At 43.7% G+C, this 25,713-nt stretch overlaps 2 protein-coding genes across 2 annotated transcripts in view; one reads left to right on the forward strand and one right to left on the reverse strand.

The window, feature by feature from the left end:
- Positions 1-1,379: 1,379 nt before the first annotated feature.
- On the reverse strand, positions 1,380-3,891 carry Zw10 (Zeste-white 10 kinetochore protein). The gene has a single exon (XM_050188552.3). It carries the CDS (start codon positions 3,696-3,698, stop codon positions 1,572-1,574), a length of 2,127 nt encoding a protein of 708 aa, XP_050044509.1. The 5' UTR covers positions 3,699-3,891; the 3' UTR covers positions 1,380-1,571.
- Positions 3,892-4,762: 871 nt separating this feature from the next.
- Positions 4,763-25,713, forward strand: part of LOC126541680 (protein IWS1 homolog A) — a 36,134-nt gene continuing 15,183 nt past the window's right edge. Inside the window, exons 1-9 of the mRNA XM_050188551.3 lie at positions 4,763-4,904; positions 5,357-5,424; positions 9,713-9,989; positions 13,781-13,982; positions 15,985-16,113; positions 17,545-17,608; positions 21,499-21,565; positions 23,165-23,384; positions 24,428-24,578. Coding sequence (XP_050044508.1) covers positions 4,901-4,904; positions 5,357-5,424; positions 9,713-9,989; positions 13,781-13,982; positions 15,985-16,113; positions 17,545-17,608; positions 21,499-21,565; positions 23,165-23,384; positions 24,428-24,578 — 1,182 coding nt within the window. The 5' untranslated portion in view covers positions 4,763-4,900. The remainder of the gene's footprint in view (positions 4,905-5,356; positions 5,425-9,712; positions 9,990-13,780; positions 13,983-15,984; positions 16,114-17,544; positions 17,609-21,498; positions 21,566-23,164; positions 23,385-24,427; positions 24,579-25,713) is intronic.

A 25,713-nucleotide genomic window follows, 5' to 3' on the forward strand; every position in this document is an offset into this window, starting at 1 on the left:
GGTACATTGTGAGCAGCTTTCATTATTGCGACATCAGCAGTTGGTTGATTTTTTTTTGTGTGTGTATTACTGTCCATTATTCTTTTAGGTTCTTGAGTTACTGATAGGCAAGGCCACAGAAACTATCTATATGAAGCACAATAGTCCTTGAAACAAAAGTCAAGTGTGTTTTTTTTTTAACCTCCATGCAGTGCCTTATCGCTGGCGTGGCATGAAAAGGAAATCGTAGAGGCTCCGGTGGCAAAGCATTTTTGTTGAGCCGCGTCCATGCGAGAGAGGTCACCAGGCACTCTAGCCCCCCCCCCAAACTTTCATATTCAGAAATGTGTCTTAACTAGAAGCCACAACTTCACTTGGTCCAGTCCAGCACAAGATAATGCCTAATGGGAATGCACCGCAGGAAATGCAATGAGCATCTTAGGCACGATCACGTCAGGCGTTATATTGTGCTGGACATGACCAAGTCAAGTTGTGGCTCCAAGCTAAGGCGTGTTTCTGAATACAGGAGTAAATCTTGCTTGTAAATGTTAGTGATAAGTTGAAGCTCTGAAAACAATTTGCTGCAACTTTCCATGTCTAAGTGTTTACTTTAGGTACAGAAACATCCAAAAACACCATGATTCCACCATTAAAAAGGCATACAGCATAGCTGCAGCTGCCCAACTCTGAGTGACTAGTTTTAAAACCTAGGCTAGCCAGACTTCCACTGCACTTCTGCCAACTGCGTCCTGACAAAATGTTTTTTGGGAAGCACAGAATTCACACCAAAATGATAAAACGACTGTCACTCATCTGTGGCACTCAATAGATGAAAGGGAACACCTGGAGGAGTGAGACTCATCCTTGGCAAGGAAAGGGTTACTAATCGAATACGAATGTTCATATAGAACTGGCTTGGAATATAAAATGAATGCTGAACAGTTTCTTTAGTTCTTAGACAAGAGTGCAATGAGCAAAGGACATACAATAAGGTAAACAGAACTGAATAGGTGTCCAATCTATCATCAACACATGCCAATTTGACTATGAGAGATACCTGGTGATAAACTGCACAATTTCTGAATGAGAACAATGAGAAAGAACACTCTATTACCTGATACTGCAAAATCAACAATGATAACACACTGCTTGCTGGATACATAGGGCCTGATTATGGGCTGTGTGGTGCAACATCTGAGCGTGTATATAAGTGTGTGATGAGCTCAATCATGCTTATGTTCAGGAAAATTTGTTAAAAACGTAGGGATAGATACAACCACATAAAAGTACATTTTTGCCAACCAACAAATCCACTAACAAATTTTGATCTGGTGCCAACTCTGTGTGAGCAAGAAGACTTCCATGACCAACCCAATAACACAAAAACATAAACACTCCCATTGTTCAGTGCCATAAGAAAATTTATGCAAATAATGATTGACATGCCAAATTTGATCCACGTATCATGTCCTCTCAATGCTTTCCACAGGCAGGTACAATATGACACTTAAAGAAAAGCATTTGTAAACGTACTAAGAAAGGATGAAGTGTTAATTAGGTGGGACAGGCTGAGATTCCATGTAAATGCTGCTTCACCGAATCTGTGCCAGTGCAGCAGCTCGTCTGTCCGTGTTCTGGAAAAGTGCCCTGATCAGCCGCTTCAATTCATCAGGCATAAAGCATGCTGCCAGGGGGCCCCTACCATCAGCCCATCGGTCCATGACTTCTCTCAAATTAAAGCGAAGGAGGTTTTTGAGCTCGCAGAATTTCCTCCACGTGGCCACATAATCAGAGGCAAGAATTCTTCCATCCGATGAGCAGGCAGGAATGTCAAATATGTTAACAGCTTGGTCAACAACCTTCTCAAACACTTGAGCTAGTTCTTCTGAAAGTGTGGATGCAATGTCTTCCATGCCAACCACACTTTTGACAACATGCTCAAGCACAGAGTTGAGGAGGCTGCCCACAGTTTCCAAGTAGCTTGTGATTGGCAAGACATCTAGCCAGACTCTCTTGAGCTGCTCTATGTGGAACAAGCAACGCCGCAGAGCTGCATCGAGGCCCTGGTTATTTTCTGATATTGACACTTCATTCAAAAAATCCAAGAGGTGCTTTCGTTGACTGTCAACCTGCTGGCAAAGGGCAACCCTTCCAATCCAACGGATCCTCGACGCGACATCCACAAGTGTAGTACGTCCATGAAACCACACACCTAAGCAGAGTAGTTCATGGGCCAAGTAGAGGCAGTTGTTGTGATGTATTGCTGTCTGCACTGGGATGGTCTCGATTGCGTGCTGGTGGTGTACAGGAGCGACGCAGCAGTAAAGCTCACAAATGTGGCGTACGGCACCCACCTGCCAGGCTTGCTCAGTGGAGCTACCATCAGAACTGTCTTTGGCTCCATCTACCATTGTCTTCAGCAAGGCGACCAGCTCTTCCACGAATTTGCTCACTTGGCACCTCGGAAATTTGAATGGGCTCCCATATAAACAGTGTTCTAATGATGACATCTGCTTCCTACTTAATGGTGGCTCTCCAACCACGACGGTGTCGTGCAGCTCCTGTTTCATAATAGCTCTTGCTTGCAGAAGGATGCTCTGGCTCTGCTTGCTAATGCACAGGGCCTCAAGGTTGGATACAAGGTTGGAAAATCCAGTCTTCTCAGACGAAAGGAAGTTCGTTGCAACTAACTGGTTGTGGAAATCAAGCAGGGCACTGGCCGGATAGCTGTCCAGACGGCTGCCGTCGCTGGGTACGGCAGGTTCGAGGCAGCACTTGGCAACCGTGTCGGAAAACTCGGTACCGATCACGCTGCCCATGGCCTTAATCAAGTCTACACCGATAACGCCGTGCGCTCGTAAACGGTTTGTGAGGAAAGTAAAGAGCGTTGACAAATTCGCGAGTACGTCCTTCACGAGCGGCGCTTTCGACTCGTTAAACTCGACGCGAAACGTCGAGGAATCCAGCGATGTTACGATGACGGACTCGTACTTGACCATTGGTGTGACGATGTCAGCCAGTAGCGAGCGGCCGAATCGGGACATTTTCTCGCGGAGCTGTCCTTGCCTCTGAACAGCTTCCACAAGCCTGGCGAACGCCTCCGCCTCTTCCTTCTCAACTGTGGCAACCGTAAGCTCAGTCACATGAGGCGTCCGGCCCACTTTCCAGATTATGTAACGCTTCCAAACCTCTGACAGCTTGTAGATGAGCCGTTCACTACGAATAACGTGTTCCGTGTGCAGCGCGTCGACGAGCTGCATCTCAGGGCGGTCGCCTTCGAGCTCGCTCACGACGCTACCGACTTCCTCCAAAAGCTGTGAACAGGCCAGGAGATCTTCCGACACGAACTGCGCCTCCGCCTCTTCCAGCAGTTCGTGAAGGCGCGCATAGCGACGTATCTGCGACGACTGCTGCTCGATGGTAGCCAATTCGCGAGACAGCACCTCGAACTCGGTCGTGGACTGCACTAGCCGCGGCTTGACGTGGTCCTCGATATTTTTAAATACCTCTTCCACATCTTCGACAGCTGCCTTTAGGCATCGCATCAAATGCTCGGCGTCTCGGTAGTACGGCAAGAACATGTCATACTTGGAAACCAGCTCTTTCTGCATGTCTGTCTTCAAGTCGTCGATCTTGCGAGACAGTCGGGACACTGCAGCCTTAAGGTTACCCTTTTCTAAGGGCTCCTTAGGCTGTAGAACTTCCGCAACGAGCGACATGATAGCTAAAAACACCGACGATCGAAAGTCAAGGAAGCCGTCGCGGTAGGTTTGGCACCTCAATGTGACACTACACTTCCGCGCGTTCACCGCGTCACCACTGAACACCTATACAAACTACGACTACCATGGTAGCGTCACTACCATTCGCTACCATACGACATATGTAGTCTGCTCACACGGCTCATACCTCCATACAGAGAGAACCGAGAGAACCATATGCAGTTCTTTTATTTTTTTTTCTGTTCCTCTTGAACATTACGTTTATTTCGTGTTCAGAAATTGATTATAAAGTGTCACTTTACTTAACCCCTGTCATTTATTTAATTTTACTAATGGTGAAAACCAGGTGAAAACCACTAACTCCAATAGAGAGAGAGAGAGAGAAAGAGAGAGAATACAAGAGGTAAAAGGCAGAAACAGAAAGCCAAGCTTCAAAATCGCTGTGCACGACCCCTTTCGATCGCGATCGAGCCCGATCCGGATCGAAATTCTCGACCGCGACTCCCTACAGCAGCTTGCGCAAATGCGCCAATCACTACCGAGAAATTCGATCCTGATTGGAAATTCGATCCTATCGAAAATGCACTATGTGACACCCGTGTAAACGTTGGATTCTGAAGCCCACTGGCCCACTGCTCAGGCTAAAACCACACTTCAAAGCTTTAGCTGAATTAGCGTACAGCAAACAATAGATTGTCTTATTGTTATTAAACTATGCAGAACACCGACGATATACAAGTGTGCAGTCACATGGTCATACTCTCTGCACCTCTATGAAAAATTGTAGACAAAACAAACTTCCGAAAAATGTTTTTGTGCCGCTGTAACTTTATGTCAATCGGCAAAATAGAGTTCCCGTTGCACGTAGCTTCTTCGTCTGTGCAGACCGTGGTTGCAGCAGGTTGCAGCGTTGCAGTGCATTGTAAGTGGCACGGAAGAAGGAAATAAAACAAAAGAGGATAAGGCAATAACGTTGCTGGCGGCATCTGGCAGCAGCGTCCCGCGTTTTGACCGACTACGCCATGACTACGCACCCTGTCGTGTACGCCACTTTCCCCTCCCATCACCGCGCTTCCCGTGCCTCCCTTTGCAATAGAGACACATAGACATCGCCATCGTTTTGAGGACGTATTTTTATTGTTCGTATGTGCTAGTTCCAAGTTCGCTGCGTACTGCATATATCTCGCCGGGTACAGAACATGTGTAAGTTATCAGCCCCAAGCCTTGTAGCGTGCACGTTCTACAAAATGCCGTGTCTGCCGATCGCGCTTTGCAGGTCGTTGACAGATAGATTTCACCTTGATAAATAAAACCTTGTTTCTGCGTTGCGTTTAACATCGCGCGTTTAACATCGCGCACTTAACACGCATCTTAGAAGTTCTATCAAAAGGGCAGAAAGTAACCCTTATTTACTGGCTTACATTAAAACGTAAATAAATCCCTAAGAACGCTGGTTTCTCTTTATAAGTGTGGTCCAAAGCTACCATGTAAATTACACAGCGACAACGTCTGAGTAAATCGCAGCCCACAATGCAAGGTTTGCTGCGAGTCTGCGTAATATATATTGATTTCGGCGGCAAAGTGACCCAGCTACCGCAGAAAAACATTTAGTTGATGGTTGTGAGTTGCTTAGATGGTCGATGTCAAAATTGCAGCGAACTCGGCGGGGTCGGACATGGAACCTGGCAGCGAAGACGAAGGTCCTTGCAACGTCGCCAGTCCGGTGAGCGTCGATGATGCGCTTTAACCAGCAGATTGTGATGTACTATGATCGTACGCAAATGACAGCGCATCATACTGTGATGTAGGCTCAGGTCAATCGAGGCGCCTAGCCAGAGCTGTGAAACTACGGTTTCCTTTTCTTTGACTTTCCTAACAGCTGTTGGTTTAGAATGCTCCGTTGCGAAAGTTAGATTTCCGTGCTGCTTGTTGTTCATGTTGTTCTGAATCAAGAAATCAAAGTCGCGCCAAACCTCTTTTTTTTTTTTTAATCTGCGTTAGCCCCTTACTGCGCGAATTTTAATTTCCTTTTGAAAAATTTAGAGAAGCGTTTGCTTAGGCCAGACATGCCCAAACCAACCTCGCTTTTATAATGAAAAGCTTGGTTGCAAATTTATGATTAAAAAATTGTCGCGTATCATATATGATACACCATGCAGTTACGGGCATTTTTTTTTTTTGACCATGCAGAAAGACATTTGAATTGCAGAAAACTTGCAAAAATTTCGGAGCCATTGAAAAAAAAACTTGACACATTACTTGAAGAGATTGAGTGTATTGATGATAAATGGGATTTTTTTAGTGCATGGACCAGGGATGGCCAAAGAGCATGTTTCTCACACCTCCAGCTAGTACAAGCTTTACTAAAATTTGATGACGTCATCCTTGATTGACTGACACATACCTTCAATATCTAGGCCAGGTCATTTATGTTACGGTTTTGGGCTAATTTGTACTTTGCATAGTCGTTAGTAGTTCAGTGCAAGCCGAAAGAAAACATTCTTCCTCTTCTTCCGAAAGTATTTTGTTGCTTCTAGTGTTGTTAGCTCCTGGAACATGGCAGGCCCCATGTTATCGTAAACGCTGCTGTCATGTTCATTTTGTTACCTATTCTGCATCAATAATAGTTCTAAGGAAAAGGGTATAGCTTGTGCACACAAAGACTTTGCTGCCAAATTAGTACTTTTTCGACAAAACATCTCTACTGCCCTGCACAAGACAGCCCATAACCGCATGCTGTACTACGTATGATACAGCAAATAATGCTTGCCTCACAGAACTGCTCAAATGTATTTCTCTATCGAAACATAACAGAAGGCAAAAAAGGGGTAAATAAACACCCTGATAATTCTTGTGTGCCGATTTCAATGCACAAATTTTGGAAATAATGTGTGCATTTAACTTTTTGCACATTGCTAGACGAGCTGTCACCATACATTTCTTAAAGGAAAAATAACTCAAACATTATTTCCAGTGCTAAAGTTTCTATGTATTTCATTGCTAGAGAGGACATAAATTCCGGTTGAATATGTAGGATTTCTTTTCTTGTTGATTCTGTTCTGCTAGAAGTCTTTCTATACTTAACATGTATGACACACCATGCGGTGATGGCTTAGAAGTTGTGGGCCTTCCCCATTGTAAATTCTGGGAGTAAAGGTAACTTCTGGTGCATAGAAATGGAAAAGTAATTTTGTTGGCAAAGAGATCTTGTGGGCGTTATAAACGCATGTAAACCTGCGAGTTAATTATGCATACAGTACCCCAGTCACACGCGATACTTTCGATCCTGATGGGCTTAATTGCAATTGAATGTGGCCCGTGTGACTGGAGTATTGTCTAGTGCAGTTGTAGTGCTAGGCTCGAGGTTGCAGGTTCAATCCTGGCCGCGGTAGGTGCATTGCAATGGGGGCAAAATGCGAAATACAAGAACATTTGTGTATTTAGGTTTACATTTACGTTAGTGGTCAAAATTAATCTCGTGTCTCATACTATGGTGTGCCTCATAACTCTGTTGTGGTTTTGGCACTTAAAACCCCAGAATTAATTCCCTTCTGTGATTACTGACAAGCAAGCATAAAACAAGAAAGATGACTGTCTTCTAAAATGCAGACTACATTATGTGACTTGTTATGGTATTAACTGGCTGTTGTGTCATGAAGACAGGAGCAAAAATAGAATAATATCTCCAATGAGCATATAGTTATTAGTTTTCCAGTACACAGGAATAAAGTGCTTATCATGCCTTGAGTACTCTGGATGATAGTCCGACATCGTCTGCATTTTTTTTTTTTCAATTACTTACGCAGTGACAAACATGCATAAAATCAGCGTATTCAACTCATGATATGCTGCAGTATTTGGACATTTTGAGTAATCACATGTAGTAGTGCACCGGCGCAGGTCTGTTCCAAAGGTTGCTCCAAAATCAGCACTTACAACCACTATGTGGTACTAACCATTAAGTTCCTTGATTGCAACGCAAGCTGTGGAAGGGAGCCAATTGCTGCCGAGAAGGTCGATCTCGTTTGGCCTCGATTGCGATCGAAAATGCACCATGTGACATCTGTACTAAATAAACTATTGACATTATAATAAAGTCTATACATAGCTACTGATCACACATGAAACACATGTGCTGCTATGGAGGTCACTTCTTTCTTGACATAATTTGTTTCATTTTTATTTGTTTCTTTTCATTTTTTTTTTCTCCCTTTCTGAGAAGTTTGTGAAGAACCTACTTTGTTGTGTTCTGATTCAACCATCCAGTGAAGTCTCTGCATGTTGCTCTGGTTGAAATGAGGCTATAATATAGGCACTCAATTTTAGCTGCAGCACTATCCTGTAAATGGCCCAGCTTCAGTGTACCAGACATGAGTATGGCTGCACCAAGTGTCCACTGTAAAAACAGCGGACATTCGATCTTTAAATGCTGCATTTTATGAAATGCCATGTATTGTGCTTCATGCCCAGGGTGTCGGAATGAAATGTTTTTCATTCTGGTTTTAGTTTCGTTCCATTGAAAAAACTTCCGTGCTGGTTCTGATCCGGGACAAAAAAAAGAAAAAAATTTGTACCGGTTCATAACGGTTTTGCTTCGCATGCAAACATTTTCGAAGCAAAGTAACCATAAAAACATATCTGTTTTTCTCGGTAAGTGAATTCTGAATTCTGTGATCATGCTCAATGCCTTGACTCAAGGCACTGAGTCAGTCAATGTGAAGTGAATGCGAGACTGCTCTTTCAATAAAACAAACTTAAACAATAAAGCTTTCGTAACAAGGCATCGTACCCTTAGAAAATGAAACGATGAGCTCTTCAACGCGCAAGCTCTGGGTTTTGCTACGATGCTGGTCTGCTGGTGAACCGAACGGCAGGCTTAGGTTAGTGGCCCGCTCGACCGGCTATTGCTGGCACTACCTCTGCCTGAGATAGGTGCTTATGCGGACCCCAGAGATATGCGCTAATTCTGAAATTGCCTGACGTCAGTTGTTTCGGATTGCCGACTTTCTCCTTGAACTGAAAACCAATAAAAAATATTTCAGTTTCACTCTGAAACAAAATAATAAATAACATTTTGATTATGTTTTCGTTTCGGTAAAAAGTATTGTATTCTTTCGTTTTTCGTTCTTGTTTTCGTTCCATTCCGACACACTGTTCGTGTGTACCTGCACCGTCAAAAAAGTATACCTGGAGATATACCTGCCGATTAATTTAGATGCACGATCACAAGATGCACTTTTAGTGTTTAAATGTTTGTTTTTCGCTGGATTATATCTTCAAGGTCTACTAGCAGAAAACTTCTGCCTTTTGTTCCTTTATTACATAGCTGTCGGCATAGTAATGTTATCGAGCCTCAATTGCTCGTGTGTGTAACAGATAATAACGTTACCTTTTAATGTGACCAGTTCAAAAGATGCGCCAAGTACAGTGCAATTTCGTACATGAAATTGGTGACTATGCACGTTACCGAAACAAGATGCGGGGATTTTGTGGTACCAGACACCACTGACACATACACACACTTTGCTAGTGTTGCCGATAGCTGAATTTATTCAGCTTTCGATTGGAATAGAAGGGAGAGCAGGCTTGCCTGCATTTCCATCGGAAGAATGGCAATTTGGCAGCTTTTGGTGACAAGGTCATTGTATAGCCTTCAACCACTGCACTGGGCTGATGATTGGCATGCTGTCAAGTGGTTTGCAATACGGGACTATGACCTCTGCCTTTGGTGACGCGAATAGTCTCCTTTTTCATATTAAAAGTCACACTGCACTTGGCACGCATTTTGAATTAGTTGCATAGTATGTGCTGTAACTTGTGGTGCTCTCGAGGAATCGAGGCTTCATTCTGTAATGATGGAGTCAACAGTTACCTTAGACAAAAAAATTTTGTTTGAGTACGTTATTCAAAGGGAAAACTAAGAAAGACTTTTCTTTACAGTGCCATATTACAAGGCGTCCCATGCCCGCTCACCCACTCACTTCCTTTTGTTGTTTGTTTTTGAACTTCAGTCTCCCGTGGCATCACCTGATTCAAACAACAACAGTGAGAGTGGGCAAAGCCCAGCAGGCTCTGACAATGAGGATGGGAGTGGTCAGGAGAGTGGTCAAGAAGACAACAACGATGAGGTGGCCAGGGACTCCGGTAGTGAAGGGCAGGGGGATGGTGCAGGGAGTGGGTCGGACAATGAAAAGAACAGTGATGCAGAAGTGCAGAGTTCTCCAAGCTCTCCTGCTCCCGAGAATGACAGTGCCACTGGGGACCGGTCAGCAGGAGAAGAAGAAAATGGTGAGCTTTAGTTGAGCTAGAACATCAGTGAAGACAGCATGTCCTGTGTTGTAACGAAAAGCCAATGTTTTCTTTTCGTTTTTCTTTCTTCTTTTTGTGGGCTTTGGGCAGTATGTAATGTGAAGAGTGCAGATGAAGTACAGATAGAATGCACATGCTACATATGACAGTTATTCATACCTGCACATTGCTGTTCACGACTATTATAAACGCTTTTGAAGCTTTGAGCATTGAACCATTGATGTTAAAGCTAGGCACAGAGGTTCAATCCTATTTTGGTGCTGGAAGCAGTGCATATCATGTTTGGCTGCTCCGTTCACCTGCCTTATATGCAAGTACCGAAAGAGATGGTAAAGAGTAACACAAAGTTAATTTTGTCTGGTGAAGTAGTTTCTCAGCATTTATTCTGCAGGAGAAAGTTGCTGAAAGTACAGAAAATGAAGGGCAAAAGCCTTCCTTCTTGAATTTTACATTTTAACTGCATCGCTAGTACATTAGTATGAAATCACAGGTTTTTGCATGTTCGGGCTGTTTTTGTTTAGAGAGTGTTTTTTGAAATTCATTAGATTGAATATGAATTTACTAGGATGCAGTTCAATTTCGGTTTATTGATTAAATGTGTTTTAGTCTTGAATAGGTAGTGATAAGATTTTGTCTTAATAATCTGGTAAGGGAGATTCAAGCCTGTTTTTCATTCCTTTTTTTTGGCTTACCAAAAAACTGCTCACAGTAAGCATGATGTTTCTGGTATTGCTGAAGTGCAATTTACCAGATCTATCTTAGCTCAGAATTTATATATAAGGTTTCTTTAAACTATGGGTTGGTAATGTAATTCTTGTGGTTTACGTGCCAAAACCACGATCTGATTATGAAGCATGCCGTAGTGGGGGACTCTGGAAATTTGGACCGCCTGGGGTTCTTTAACGTGCACCTAAATTCAAGTACACGGGTGTTTTCACATTTGGTCCCCATTGAAATGTGGCCGCCGTGGCCGGGATTCGATCCCGTGACCTCGTGCTTAGCGACGCAACACCGTAGCCGCTAAGCAACCATGGCGGGTTATGTGTCGGTAGGTAGAGGAAAACTTTAGAACTCTTCTGTGTTGATTCTAATGTTTTTACCTTAGTGGGAGAAGTGGAATGTTCACTGCTGGTTTAGAGCCCTCAAGTACAGTACAGTACAGGCTGCTGCCATCACTGTCTAGTATGCAGTATGCACGTTGACATGTGGTAAGGCCAACTGCAAGTTATAAATTATGCCTACTATTTTGGATGAATTGTGTAGCTGGTGTTCTAAAAGTTGGTATTTTTACAGGGAGAATCTATATAGAGAGGATATATTTACACAAGGGACGACACACAACTCTGCAGCAATGGTAGGGCTAGCGCATGCACACCAGATAGCCACACCGTTGTTGTCATCATCATCCAAGCACCGACCACAGCATTGAAGCCTGTGACATTACCCGCTGGTGGCAGAAGCACCGTCCCGGTGCAAATAGGGCTCAGGTCCACAATGGTCCTGTTTAAAGCACGACACATGGACTATGTCACTCATGATTGTTGCATATGCTAGCTTAGGATTTAGCGGAGTGATCTCATAGGTCACATTAGTGACTTTGTGTATGACGTGGTAAGGGCCAACATAACATGAAAGAAGTTTTTCGCATAGGCCAATGCGACATGATGCCAACCGCAACAAGACGAACGATCCTGGAGGAGAGTTCGCCTCCTGGTGTCGGTAATCATAAATACATTTTTGATTAACCTGTGAAGCCAACAAGCGATCAAGGGCAACCTGGCGGGCGACGTCAGCATGGGCAAGAGCATCACAAGCATAGGCAGTGGATGCATCTGCGTGAGGATGGAGTACGGTATCCATGGGCACTGGTGGGTCGTAGCCAAACCGTAGATAAAAAGTTGAGTAGCCGGCTGTGTCGTGACGAGAACAGTTGTAGGCGACGATCACAAAAAACAGGTTGCTGTCCCAGTTCTGGTGGTCCTCAGACACATACTGTACATAGCAACCATATCTGTGAGGGCACAGTTGAGGCGTTCAGTAAGGCCATTTGTCAGTGGATCGTATGCTGTGGTGAACATGTGATTGGTCGAGCAGAAATGAAGAAGCTTGTCAACTAATTTAGAAAGGAAGCTGCGGCCATGGTCCATGATTAACTGACGAGGGGCACTATGCTGCAGGATGACATCGCGAAGAATTAAATCGGTTACATCGGTAGCACAGCTGGTGGGAAGTGCTCATGTCACAGTGCACCTCGTTGCATAGTCAACAGCAACCGCAACCAGTCTACTGTCTGTGGTAGACACGGGGAAAAGCCGTAGATGTCCCACCCTTGAAAATTGGTATATCAGGGATGTCAAGGGGCTTAAGGCTGCAAACAGGCAGAGGGGTAGGTGTCTTGTGTCATGAACCAGAGTCGCGCAGTGTCCTGCAAATAGAAGATCACATTTGCAAGCATTATTGTTGGGTCGCACTTGTTATAGTTGCTGACGCACTCATAAATAGCCAGCCACTCATCGACATCCATGTCGCTTGTGCCGTTGAATGTCCCGGGATCACGAGGGTGCAAGAGAGTGACCGATGACGGGTCTTGTTCCCACTGGGTCTCTTCGCCTGTCATTGTGGTGGCAGCAACATGCCATCCACTGCGAAGATCCAGTTCCCGACCTTGGACCCCCACACCTCCACCAAAGATGCTATGATGGGAATCTATATACAGAGGATATATTTACAAGGGAAGGCACATAACGCTGCAGCAATGGTAGGGCTAGCGCATGCACGCCAGATGGCCACACTGTTGTCGTCTCCCCTTAACAGTAGGATGTTGCTTTGATCACTGTTCGCCATTTGTCTATAAGTTTAACTGCTTTAGAGTTACTGGTTTTGTAAGGAAAGATCTTTGTTCTTTACTATACATGCAACATCTGGTAGTTGTGATTAATGTGCTGCTCTGTATTAGTCCTTTCTGGTTCATAGTTCATTATAATATATTCTTATCCATTCCCAACTTCTAGTCTATTACATACACTACAAAACACTGAACTTTCATCACAGTAACCTAAATAAGTTTTTCTAGATACTTTGATACGTACGTAAACGTAGTTTTATGTTAAAACATCTGACCTTTGTTGTGTTTAGCCTTAAATCCAGCAGGGTCAACATAGGTTCACTGACGGCGTTTGTCACACAGTTTATTGCAGCCTGCATTTTCTGTGGTATGTTGCAGCATGTGTGTTGCCATGTAGCTTGTTCAAAGAAAGTATGTTTAAGGGCCCTAGCAAATGCCGTCCCTCTGCAGCACAATTGCTGCTCTGTTCTCGCTTTTGTCTTGGCATTGGCTCGAGTTTTGGACTGGACCTGGTGCAACATATGCAATGCCTACAGTACTTAACTAGTCATATGCAATTCTGTTGGGTCCTCCTTTTTTTTTCTTTTTACTAATGTATCTGTAGATGAGCTCACTTCTGCTCAAGCAAGTCTGTCAGTAACAGCTGTCATCTTTGCTGATGCTCTTGTGGGTGTCTTTGTGCAAGTGTTTACAGAGAAGATTATAGAGAACCAAAACACAGGCAAGTATGGACAGGAGCATATTGAAAGCCGGTTGAAGGAAATTCACTGTTTCTCAAAAACACTGTCTAGCATTTTTATGACGTTCTGATGTTGCTTGCATGGCAGTAGTGAATTTTCTAATAGTCTGTGCAGAGCTTGTCACATCTGGTGTTTTATGGACCAACTATTGGCTTGAAATTTGTTGTTTTTGTTTTCAAAACAAGGAGAAGACGGCCGGGAAAGCAGGCAGAGCTCAACTTCTGGTGCAAGCGGGGAGCAACGTATAGCAGAGCAAGTACAGTCAGACAGTGGGCAGCAGCAAGATGATGATGAGGCGCCATCGTGCCATGACAGCCCGCCTGCAAGCCCAAGCCCTTCAAACACTGCTGCTGAAGAGAGAAGTAGTGCCCCATCATCCCCTGTGAGGCAAGGCTCATCAGTGCACTATTTAATTCTTTATTCCTGGTACCTTCCTGGAGAACAGGGCATTATGGAAAAAAGTTGTTAGGACAGCTACACATCCCCTCTTCACTAGAAGAGAGAGAAACCAAACAATGGACAATTGAAGGAAACATTCAAAGCATTGCCTCTTTTAAACTCTTTCACACCTGAATGGTGTGCAGGTGCAAGACAGTTGGAAAACGAGACTTCTTGCATGTGTACGTCTTATGTTGCACCCCACCTGCCGGTCAGTGTGTTGAAGTAACACTTCTCCACAAGCCAGTCACTAACTTTTTTCATGTCCAGTTGCTGCAGAACACTTGTCATGTATGCCCATGCAAGTCACAGCCGCGCTTGAACATACTTGTGCTGTCACTTGACGAGTAGGTTTCAGTTGTTAGTACAACTGAAATCAATGTTTTCAGATGCGCTGTACAGCCTAGTGTCGATATGGTGGGCATTATAATAAAAGGGCCCTGAAACACTTTTTGAACATAGTAAGAAAACCTTGCAGATCTGTTAACGAAGCTCCTCTGAAAATGTGAGCCAAATATTAAAGCTGCTCATGGGTCTGGTAACATTGCTTGTGCTTGAACAATTCGAAAAAAATTTACGCCAGGAGATTAGTGAGGCGACGAAATGATGATGTCATTTTATGATTAGGTAGAAAAGTGTTTCAGGTCCCCATTAGAAATCAAAATTTCATTAATTACTACTAGCTAGTTTACTAGGTGTTATAAACATTAAGCTGCTGGTAAATTGAACCCTCTGCTTATGCGATGTAAGGAAGTACTTGATATGCTGAGTATTGCTACACACAGCCACATTACTGAAGACTCTACCATGTTTGACGAGACACTTGATGTGTACCACATACCGTGAACAATGGTAAAGTAGTTTTTTTTCTTCCTCATAATGCCTGCAGCAAATAATCGCCTTGTGCATCTGTTTCGGCCTGGTAATTTCATTCACTTTATGAGAAAGTGCAACGTGACTGACTGCACACTAAATAAATATTTAATTGCTTTGTAATTATGAGGACTTGCTAGAAAATGCACAAGGGGATCATCCTACCACCTTGACTTTCTTTCAGTGTGGTTGGTAACACCTTTCATTTCATTTCATTTTTGTTTCCTTAAAGACCCCCTGTGGGGGTTTTGCATAAGGGGTGGGGTTAACTGAGAAAGCAAAACATTTTTTTTCATGATGACAAATGGGATGTAATTTTTTCTAGGAAGGTTGATGGACAGGTGATGGCTGCAATTTCGTGGGGAAGGTCGTTCCAGTCGCTTGCTGTTTGGAGGAAAAATGACTTGGAAAATGTAGTCGTACGGGGACGTTGGCGTGAAACTTTCAGCGGATGACCAATGACCTTGCAATAAAATGATGTTTCTTTAACGCTGATCCCCAGTTAATCGTAATTTGTTTCTGTAGGAAATAAGCATTGTGTTTAAGCTTTTCTCAGATCCACATTGTGGCTTTGATGTTTGGATTCCTGCTACTTTAGTTTTTCTTTTTGAACTTTTTGCTGCAAGCTTGCATTTATGAAGGAGGAAAATTGTCATCTACCCAGATTGTAGCAAGAAGCTACAAAGGAAACTCGGGGATTTCTCAGAAGTCTGAATCGATGACAATTCTTCCCTTTGAATATTTCTCCACCTTGTGGGCTTTCGCAAAACTGAGTTGCCATATGCGTTGTCTCTGGGCTTCGAGTTGTCAATTCATTGGTTCTAGAGCTGCGATCTGCTAGCCTCTTGGTTAGCTCAGATAGTAGAGTCTCGGAAAGGCATTGGCCCTGAGTTTAATTTTCAGAACAAGGTGAATTTTCCTTTAACTGCGAAGATTTTCCGAGAAATCTGTGAGGGTTTCCCTTTAGCTTCTTGCTACAGTCTGCATGGATGACAATTTTTTCCTTTCATGAACCTTTCTCCACCTTGCAAGCTTCCACAGAACTGATTGATTTTCCAAACTCCTGTTAAATATGCAGGAGGAATTCTGATGATGAGAAAGACTCTGACCAGGAGGACGCAAATGAAGCAGGATCGGACAAGGAGGAAGATGAAGATGACAAGGAAGACTCCGAGAGGGATGAGGACAAAGATGACAGTGACAATGAGTAAGTGCATTGGAATAATGTGCGAGTAGGTGATTATTGTGATTATGTGAAGTGCATTTTAGTTTAAAAGCTGTAAAATTAGAAAATCACATGCTGTTGGCATTCACTTGCATCTTATCCCTTTATCGCCTGAAAATGTTTTGGCTGAAGAAAAAACATCTGCATTTTGTATACATGGTGAATCATAATTACTGCACATATAATGATAACTTGCGTTTGCCACAAGAAATTGTGCACTCATTTTGTGTTATTGATGATGACATTATTCATAGCAACAGAGAACAGGCTGGCAGCATTCAGGACCTAAGAATGACCCACAGCACTGTCCTAACTTGTATATGGCTGTTGCCATCTACTTAGGGAATTTCTGCTCTGTTATTGTTATTGCTATTGTTATTAACATTGTAATATAGTTGCTGACCGATGTTTTGGAGCTGCTCGATTATTCAGACTTCCTCACAGCATTGCCGCACTCCCCATAAAGTGAATGGGTAATGTTGACAGAAAGTTTGGACCCTGTATAGTGTCTAGCTCAATTGTTCAGACATGATACAAGCATGCGAGGTTGCAAAGATTGTGGTTGTGAACAAAGTGGGTGGCATCCACGTTGTCACCCACACACCCATCCTTTTGTTGGTAAGCTGCTTTTCTTTTTTTTTTTTTTTCGAGAGGGGGAAGGAGGGGATTTTCAACTGCCTTGCGGCCATTACGAATAGATCTGCATCGAATAGATCTGTCCAAACATACTAGGCAGGGTTGGGCCTTGTGACCATTACAAATATTTGCTGCTAGCCGGTAGGATCATAGCCAGCAAGCTGTCTCAGGAAGATTGGCATGAATATGTTTGTGTGAGTGGCTCATTGGTGACTAGACCTCAGATCATGCACACAGGTTAGACTGATGACCTTACTAGAAGTGGCCTGTGACTCTGTGTAGGCGACCAGCTGGCAACTACCACAAGCATGCCTACCAAGTTCGTTTGTCGCTTATTGGATGGAGCAGTAAGCTTGCTTGTAGGCAGAAAGCTCCCAGCTGAATTTGTACAAAGCCGCCTAAACTGTCAGCATTATGGTGTCAGGGTTTCATGTGACATCTGTACAGAGCAGCATTGCAATGACGTGCACATGACATGCAATGACAATGCACATGTGATGAGCTAATGTGAGCTGTCCATGGCATTGACCTGTCTCGAAATTTCAAGTGAATATTATTTCACTGAAGCACAACACTGAGCAAAAGTCTGCAATAAAATTTTCGGGCTGTCGGTACAATAAAAAATGACCAAATTGAATTTTCTCCTGAAACCTGTTTCTTCATACAGTTTTGCAGTCCCATCAGTGTTTGCGAAGCAACTTTGCTACAATATCTTATTTTTCTAAACAGCATGGAAACGGGGTTTAAGTACAGTGGTGCCTGTGTACCGATTTGCAGGTCAAAGGTTGGAGAGCTGATTGCAAATATCTTTGGCGACAGTGATGATGAATCTGAATTTGAGGTGAGTTGGTTACATTTGGATTGGCTTTGGCAACTGCCATTTACTTCAAACCATTTTTGTTTTCTCCCTTGCCGAGGGTGAGCTTCACTGCCAACACAGACTTTCTCTGTTTGCCTTGACTAGCATCCGCAAGCAACATTTCTTTCCCGCCTTCTTCAATACGGTAGTCGAGGGGCTGCATCACATTTATGACACAAGTCTTCCCACTCCCTTCTTTTTCTTCCTTTTCTCGCTATGTGGTAGTGTTGCAGGTGATTTACCGATGTCACATGCCATGATCGATGACATTTCAGACAGTGCCTCTTACGTAGAGGCAATTGGGCATGCGACTTCGATTTTCTGGCTAGAAGTGGGGCTCCCTCAAGAGGAAAGGCGCGGGGGCTTCTCTTTGAAATTTCAACCATTTTCATGTCATGCTTGTCTGTTTGCAATTCCAAAACCTGGTGAGGAGCCCTTCAAAGACCAGGGGCGGTATTATGTAAGTGCCCACCTATCGGACATGTCCACTTCATCTGCTGTTGAAGTTCTTATTGGCTGGGGTGGGCTGTGCGTGCACAGCAGCCAGGCGCCACAGCCAATCAGCACTTTAGCAGCAGACGAAACGGACATGTTTACTAGGTGGACTCCTACAGAATATCTCCCCTGCTGTCTTGTCAGGCGGGAATCTGAATTTGATGAGCGTTTTCTTAAGGAAACAGTGATGGCACAGCCTCTCCAGAGCATTTGAGATAGTAGAGTGCTTTAGTTGAGCATCTTTACGGTATGCTCCGCTCCGAGTTGCCCCGCTAAGCCACAGCAGAGCGGCAGGTGATTTTCATGTTTTAGTTGTACGTTTAGCGTAGCGGAGCAGTCCTTTCATAGTTTCAGAGCCTACTTGCCAAATTTCAGGGTAATGAAAGAAGTTAAAAACACCCATTGATCACTTTTATAAAGTAAAACGAATATATACAACTTATTTTTCAGTGAAGTATCTAGACCTCCAATTGTAATGCGTTACCAGCCCATTTTATCCAGTGGAAAATAAAGCGCCGTCTTGGGGAACACTACGTGATAGCCAGTGAGCTTGTTGTTGCATCCAATCCAATCCTTTCTGATGCCAACGCTAGCCAACATGCTGTGTAGCACGCTCCGCTCAGGCAGCTTGTAAGCAGACCGTGTTTGTTGCTCCGCTAGCCCGCTTGCGGCTAAGCGGAGGGCGCATGCGCATTCGCACTTCCGCACTGCTCAGCTGCTGAGCGGGGCGTAAAAACGCCAATTTAAAACACTCTAGTGCTTGCAATGCTGTGAAATGCCAAGGGCATTAATGAACTTTGTCTATGTACTTAAGAATAACTTCTTGGGCGAATTGGTGTTTACTTTACATGTTGCTTTTTAGCGCAACAAACTTGAAAAAAAGAAAACAGTGAGAGGCAAAAGGAAAGATGAGCACTACACTTACAACTGTTTATTCCGAAAAACAGAGCATCGCATATTGTTAGGAATGGCCGTACGAGGTGGCAACGTGCCAGCTTTCAGCCCGCTGCACGTGTTCCAAGCCCACCAGACAGGGAGCCCTTCCGAGAACTGCGGATGACCGGCAGCCACGTGGCGCGCGGTCAGCTCAGGAATGTGGTACTCCGCCGCGCCACCCGAGACGGAGCACAGTTCTACGAAGCTCTCGGTCGTCGACTCCGGAGCCTTTGTGTGTATGGGCTCGAACTTGTGTGCATTAGTGTGTGTGAGCCATACTGCGGGGCGGCGGCAAGTTTACAATGATTGGACGAACATTCCCGACCATTCGTGCTCCGTCCACGCCGAACGATGACGTCGAACTATGACGTCAAGCGGAGAGCTTATAAGCAGCGTTTGCCGGCTGCTAGAGGGTGCTCGTGTCGTGCTCGTTGTCGGAAGCTGAGTGCTCTGTCATACTAGAAATGTACTAGTGAGCGGTGTGCTCGTAAACTGTTTGCTGTATGTTAGTTTTGCGGGCTCCATATGGGAGTCGCGCTAGACTGCCAATGTATCTTGCTTAAACTGTTAATATGTAAATAAATCCTGTTCACCGAGTTCCTGTCTACGACCTTCATCTCCTTCAAATGGTGGCAGCGGCGAGATAGTCCGACGACTCCAATATCTGGTTGACAGCGGTAGGATCGTCCGACGAATCTAATAATATGTACACAAATATACACATGCGCAAACGCATAAGACAAGCAAAGAACGTCAGTCAGCCAAAGGCATTGTTGTCAATTTTTATATGCTTAGCAATCTGAATTCCGAATCATAAAGCGTAACAGAAGTTTGACTCACGCAAGTTAGACCAGTGGTATGGATATGGAAGGCCTCTAACAATTCATGTGCGGTTTTGTTTTTGCTTCTGCCTAGGATCCTGATATTAAAGAACAGTGGTTTGCAGTCGGGGCAAGACCTGCAATGTGCAGATAGGTGCACAGTCATAGCGTTCTTTAAAGTATTTACGTGCTCTCTCATTCGGTCATTGACGCAACGCTCAGTTTTCCCAATGTAGCACTTGCCACAGATGAGCGGAATCAGGTAAACTACTCCAGTGGAGCAATGCACGTAATGCTTAACCTACACCCGTTCGTAGCGCCACCTGTGATTTTGGGCCAGAGACGGGCCAGAGACTGGCCAGCTTGTTCGAGGTGGAGAAGACCACAGGTACTTCGTACCTGTTCGCCACTTTCTTGAGGTTGTGGCTAACCCTGTGAAGCTACGGGGGACCACTTGCCTTTCCTCCCGGACTTTTTGGGGGGCTTTTTCTTTAAAGGTACCGAAGAGTGTGCTGGAGTTTTTAGATTTAAATATGACGTTTTTAAAACACAACATGTTTGTTGGTACTACTCACCACGTGCTAAAATAGAGCTGTTACTATACTATTCCGCCCACTCGAAAATAGTAAAACGAGGGATTGCAACAACCTGCCTGGGGTCCGCACTTAAAAAATTGTGTGTTCATAGGATCAAGACAAGTTTAGACAGTCAGATTGAGCGGCTTTTAAAAGCCGCCTACCCTCGCTTGGTGTTGACATCAGTGGGGAAAACTTTGCTCCAGAAGCTGAAAGGCAACAAAAAGCTCAAGGAGGGCGATGAAGTCGAGTGTAGTGCTAGAAAAAATGGCATAAGTGGTCACGTAAGGTTCACAAGGTCGCCACAACTTCAAGAAAGTGGCGAACAGGTATGGAGTACCTGTGGTCTTCTCCGCCTCGAACAAGCTGGCCCGTCTCTGCCCCCGAATCACGGGTGGCACTACGAACGGGTGTAAAGTACAGCATGTTAAGCATTAGGTGCATTGCTCCACTGGAGTGGTTTACTTGATTCCGCTCAGCTGTGGCAAGCGCTACATTGGGCAAACTGGGTGTTGCATCAGCTACCGAATGACAGAGCACGCAAATATTTTAAAGAAAGATATGACAGCGCACCCATCTGCACATTGCAGGTGTTGTCCCGACTGCGGACCACTGTTCTTTAATGTTAGGATCCTAGGCAAAAGCAAAAACAAAACCACACATGAACTGTTCGAGGCCTTCCATATCCATACCACTGGTCTAGCTTGCATGAGTCAAACTTCTGTTACGCTTTATGATTCGGAATTCAGATTGCTAAGCATATAAAAATTGATAACGATGCCTTCGGCTGACTCACTTCTTTTGCTTGTCTTATGCGTTCGTGCGTGTGTATATTTGTGTATATATGGGATGCTCTGTTTTTCGGAAAAAACAGTTGTAAGCGTAGCACTTTCCTTTCGTTTCCTTTTGCCTCTTGCTGTTTTCTTTTTTTCGAGTTTATTGCGCTGAATAGCAACATGTTTTGTCTCTGTAGCACTGTTACAAGCGTGATACGTATGAAGCAGAGCTTGTGTGACTAAGTTTTTTCTTTTGAACCTGTGCTCAGGGATTTGGAAAAGAAGACCTCGTTAGCACAAAAAAGAAGAAGGACAAAGCAAAGAAAGGAAGGAAGGGTATGCTTTTATTGTTATTGTACCATGTGTTGCGGATTTGGACAATGTGATGAGCGTTGTGCATAGCAGCCAATTTTTGTGAAAGAAGAAAGCACAATGGCCTTTACTTGTGTGCACTTTTGTGGAACTGATTGCTACGAATTCGGCATTGCTTCTTGGTCAAGTTAGTTATCTGAGAGCGGAGAGATGTTGACATACAGTTGACTTCCATTAATTCGACCCTGATGGGACCAACAAAATTGATTGGATTGTTCAACTGGTCGAATTGAGATGACGTGTGATGCATTGTCTGCTAAGCTCCGCTGAGACAGACGCTGCCACTAAAGGTGTCGCTATCGGGATCACTATAGGGGTTAGGCGCATCTGTGCTAACTGGTCAAGTTCAAATTGTCCAGCAAAGGCCAATTTTAGGATCGAAATAACAAAAGTTTGGGCCCATAGAAATGCATCGGCACCGGCCAGGAACTTCGGCTGGATCGAATTAACCAGAGTCGAATTAAAAGAAGCCTGCTGTATCTGCGTAGAAGTCTTAAAATGTTAAGCCATCTAAGTGCCTGTTGTTCAATATCAGTGAAATATCAATTATCCAGTGGCATTATTCTGATGCATAAAATTGACACAGCTCGTTGTTGAGTTCTTACAATGGCACTTGGTACCTGAAACCAAAGGTCATGTTGTGATATTGCAGGGTACCAGAATACGAAGCTTGTTGGCTCCTAAGCTTTAGGCAAAGGCCACTAGGTGTTGTCTTTCGTTCTTTCATGCTTTTCGTGGGGGCTGCGAATTCGGCAAGTAATTCATAATTTACGTCACATCAGCTTTTGTTAAACGTACCTTTTCTATCATAAAAGCATTAGCTCTGGAACTGCTATGTAAGTATAAAGGTGGTCTGTCCTTCGCATGTCATGACTCAAGCAGGACGAGAGCGTCGTCATGACAGGAGCAAGCTGTGTGTTTTGAGAAGTTGGGGCTCTCCCATTGTGCACCACTAATCCTTTTGTGAAGCTTCCATTCACTATTTGGCATTGTGCAAAGGGTGATCAGAGACGACACTGGAGGATCTGCTTTTTCTGGCATGTTTGCTTCGCCAAATATATCATTGAGTAGGCGGTGCTCAATTTGCGGTGTTCAAGGAGGGTGCACGTGAACAATTGGAAAGCGAGATATTTGCGCAATTGTGCCCCTGGTTGGCTAATGTGAGCCGTAGCTTTGCTGCACTGCACAAAGCTTGTGAAAAGTGTGTGGCAAGGACAAGAGAGCACCTGTGGAGATTGTGGATGGTAGCAAAGGCGAGTGAGAAACTGCAGCAGCCTTGTAGTAATCCATCGAATGCCTGTAACTTTGCTATTACGGCACCATGGCACAAATGCTGCCACTATAACATCAAATTTTCTATCTCCGATGTATAGAGGCCCCCTAAATGCAACAGATTTCATCCACGTCGATTCAGCAGTTATTTCTGAGTTTCACTTGTATTTGAATGGGAACAGTTGGTCTTTAGCTTAAAGTTTCCTCTTGAGCACTGATATTGAGATACAAGGGACCACTAGACCGGGCCTTTAAAAAAGAAGGACCTTCTATCTTTCCTGTGGAGTGCAGTGCTGTCTGACAGCGAGGAGGAGGATGACCATGAAGACAAGGAGGAAGAGAAGGTGGCCAACTCTGATGAGGACGAGGAGAAAGACATGGAGCTGTCAGTCGAGCCAGAGGACCACGAGGCAGACGAAAGTGAGCAGCCAGCACCGGTTGCAGTTAGCCAAGCTGTGCCAGATGTGTCCAGCTCTGATGATGAACTCGAGCCTGACAGCCGTCGATCGCGGTGCGTAGTACTTCTGTTCCCAGTCTTCAGTCTTCTAGCTCTGGCATGTGGATTTACTGTGTATCTGAGCGTTCAGTTGCACTGCAGGCGATAATGTGCAAAAGAAGTAACCGTCTGCATGTTAAAAAAAAATTGCAAGGAATCCTCCATCATTACATTTATCAACAGAAAAATTGCATTTTGAAATCTGTCCTAGTGGGAAGGAATAGCACAGTTACCTCAGGAATATAAAGACATTATCTCAAGAAAATATTATCTTCTTTGTACATTACAGCAGCCTTTGATAGACTGAAAATTATAGCTTATAGAATGCCTTTACTGTTGCTAACTGAGGGTAATTCACTTTGTGCAATAAGTTTGTTAACTGGTCTATGCCTAATGCTAATAGGAATTAATTAAAAAAAATTATGTTGTAGGGCACTGCTATTCTTCGCACACCGATTTGTTGATGATAGGTGTCGGTTGAGGGGTCTTAAATAATTGCTGCATACTTCAACTCTAGAAGGCATACTGTGTAAGATGATGCTTCTTCCGTACATAATTTACAAACCCGTGGTTGCTGTCTTTTTTTCAGTTGTTTTACAGTTACATCTGACAAATTCTGGCACATTGCTGGTCTTCAGTCATCGGTGACCCTTTTTCTGATGGTCGGTGGTGACAAAGATGCATGAAGCCACCAAAATATTGAGAGAATTGCTGGAGTTATGATTACTGTGTAAAAGATTGGCTCTTTTGTTTCATTGGTCTTGAATGATACATCTAAATACAGCCAAACTTAATACAGCAAACACGAATATAATGGATTATCAAATATAACAAAGCAAATCTGTCTTTTTTTACCTGGATATTAGCATGTAATGAATGTATGCTTGCATTGGTATGGGTTATAGCAAATGTATTCTTGTGTTGGATGGAAGTTTGTTATGTCGAGGTTTGACTGTATATTTCGTCTATCTTATGTGCACCTATCAGAGCCAGTTTATGTGTTTAGGGTCTAAAATACATCATGTGACTTTTGTGTTGTTGCCTTTTTGTTGTTTCAGAAATTCTGATTTCATGTCAGACTTCGATATTATGATGGCCAAGAAGAAAGAAGAAAACTCCAAGCGGAGAAAACGGAAAGATGTTGACATCATTAGTGACACTGATGACATCATAGTTGAAATAATTAAGGAAATGAAGGCTGCAGCAGAGGTTAGTGTGTGCCATCTGTTCTTGTCACATAATAATAGGAGTGCAAAACACAATTCTTGCTAGCTTTGTAACATCTGCCAGTGCTTCAATATCTGGGTTGGTTCATTAAGCAGGAAGCTGATTAGAGTATATAATATAGTACTACTACTGTCAATGTGTATTTCAATTTAAATTTCTAAGATTTGTTCATAACAAAGAAAGCGGTACTAATATAAAGACAATTGACGGCATTGCTTAGGGATTTGTTTTGTTCGCAGAAGCTAAAGAGCTTGAAACTAGTATGTTTGTCTCGCAGCTTCTGCTATACAGTCTCTGAATTATGTTAAAGACAAGAAAAGGCTTTGTCAAGCCTCTCTTAAATGTCTAGTACTATTTGTTGAGTGTCGGGCTACCTCTTGGTAGATGAGAGGTCGTCGCGCCAATTTCAAAGTAAACCTGTTAAGTTTGTAACAGAAGCTGTGCATGTGAATGTCTTGTACCACATATACAGTCAAATTTCGTTACTACGAACCCCACATTAATGAATTTCTCAAATTTACGAATATTTTAAATATCCCCTCCAGATTGACTATATTTTCAATGTAAAAAATATTTCAAAGCTATGAATTTCAATATGGTGCATATTTCAGAATAATGCACATAGTTTATTTTCCCCATTATAACCGAGGAACATCAGTATTACGAATTCGGCTAAAAGTAACAGTGCCGCAACTCTCGCGTGAAACAGAAGCCGCGAGTGCAGTAGCTGCCATCATCACCATGTCACAGGAGCTATCATCATCACCATGTCAAATGTCGAATGCTTCACCACAAACTTCAAGACAAAGGTTTGGCGATGTTCGCGCGAGATCCGACGATTAATGCAGCTAGCGACGGCGCCAAGAAGAAGCGAAAGCAGTTTTCGCTGCAGGAAAAATTGGACCTATTGCAGGAAATCGACGCAGGGAGAAAGCAAATCAACGTGTGCAGACAGTGTGGCATTGCCCCACCGACCATTGCGACCATATTGAAAGACCGAGACAATATTGTCAAGCTTCACCGGGAATAGCAACTCGCTCCTACAAGAAAACAGCTGCGATCGGAAAACTTTCAATATGTGTACCAAGCTGTTCTCACGTGATTCTAAGATGCCAGA

This window comes from Dermacentor andersoni, chromosome 2 (assembly GCF_023375885.2).
Source record: "Dermacentor andersoni chromosome 2, qqDerAnde1_hic_scaffold, whole genome shotgun sequence".
NCBI lineage: Eukaryota > Metazoa > Arthropoda > Arachnida > Ixodida > Ixodidae > Dermacentor > Dermacentor andersoni.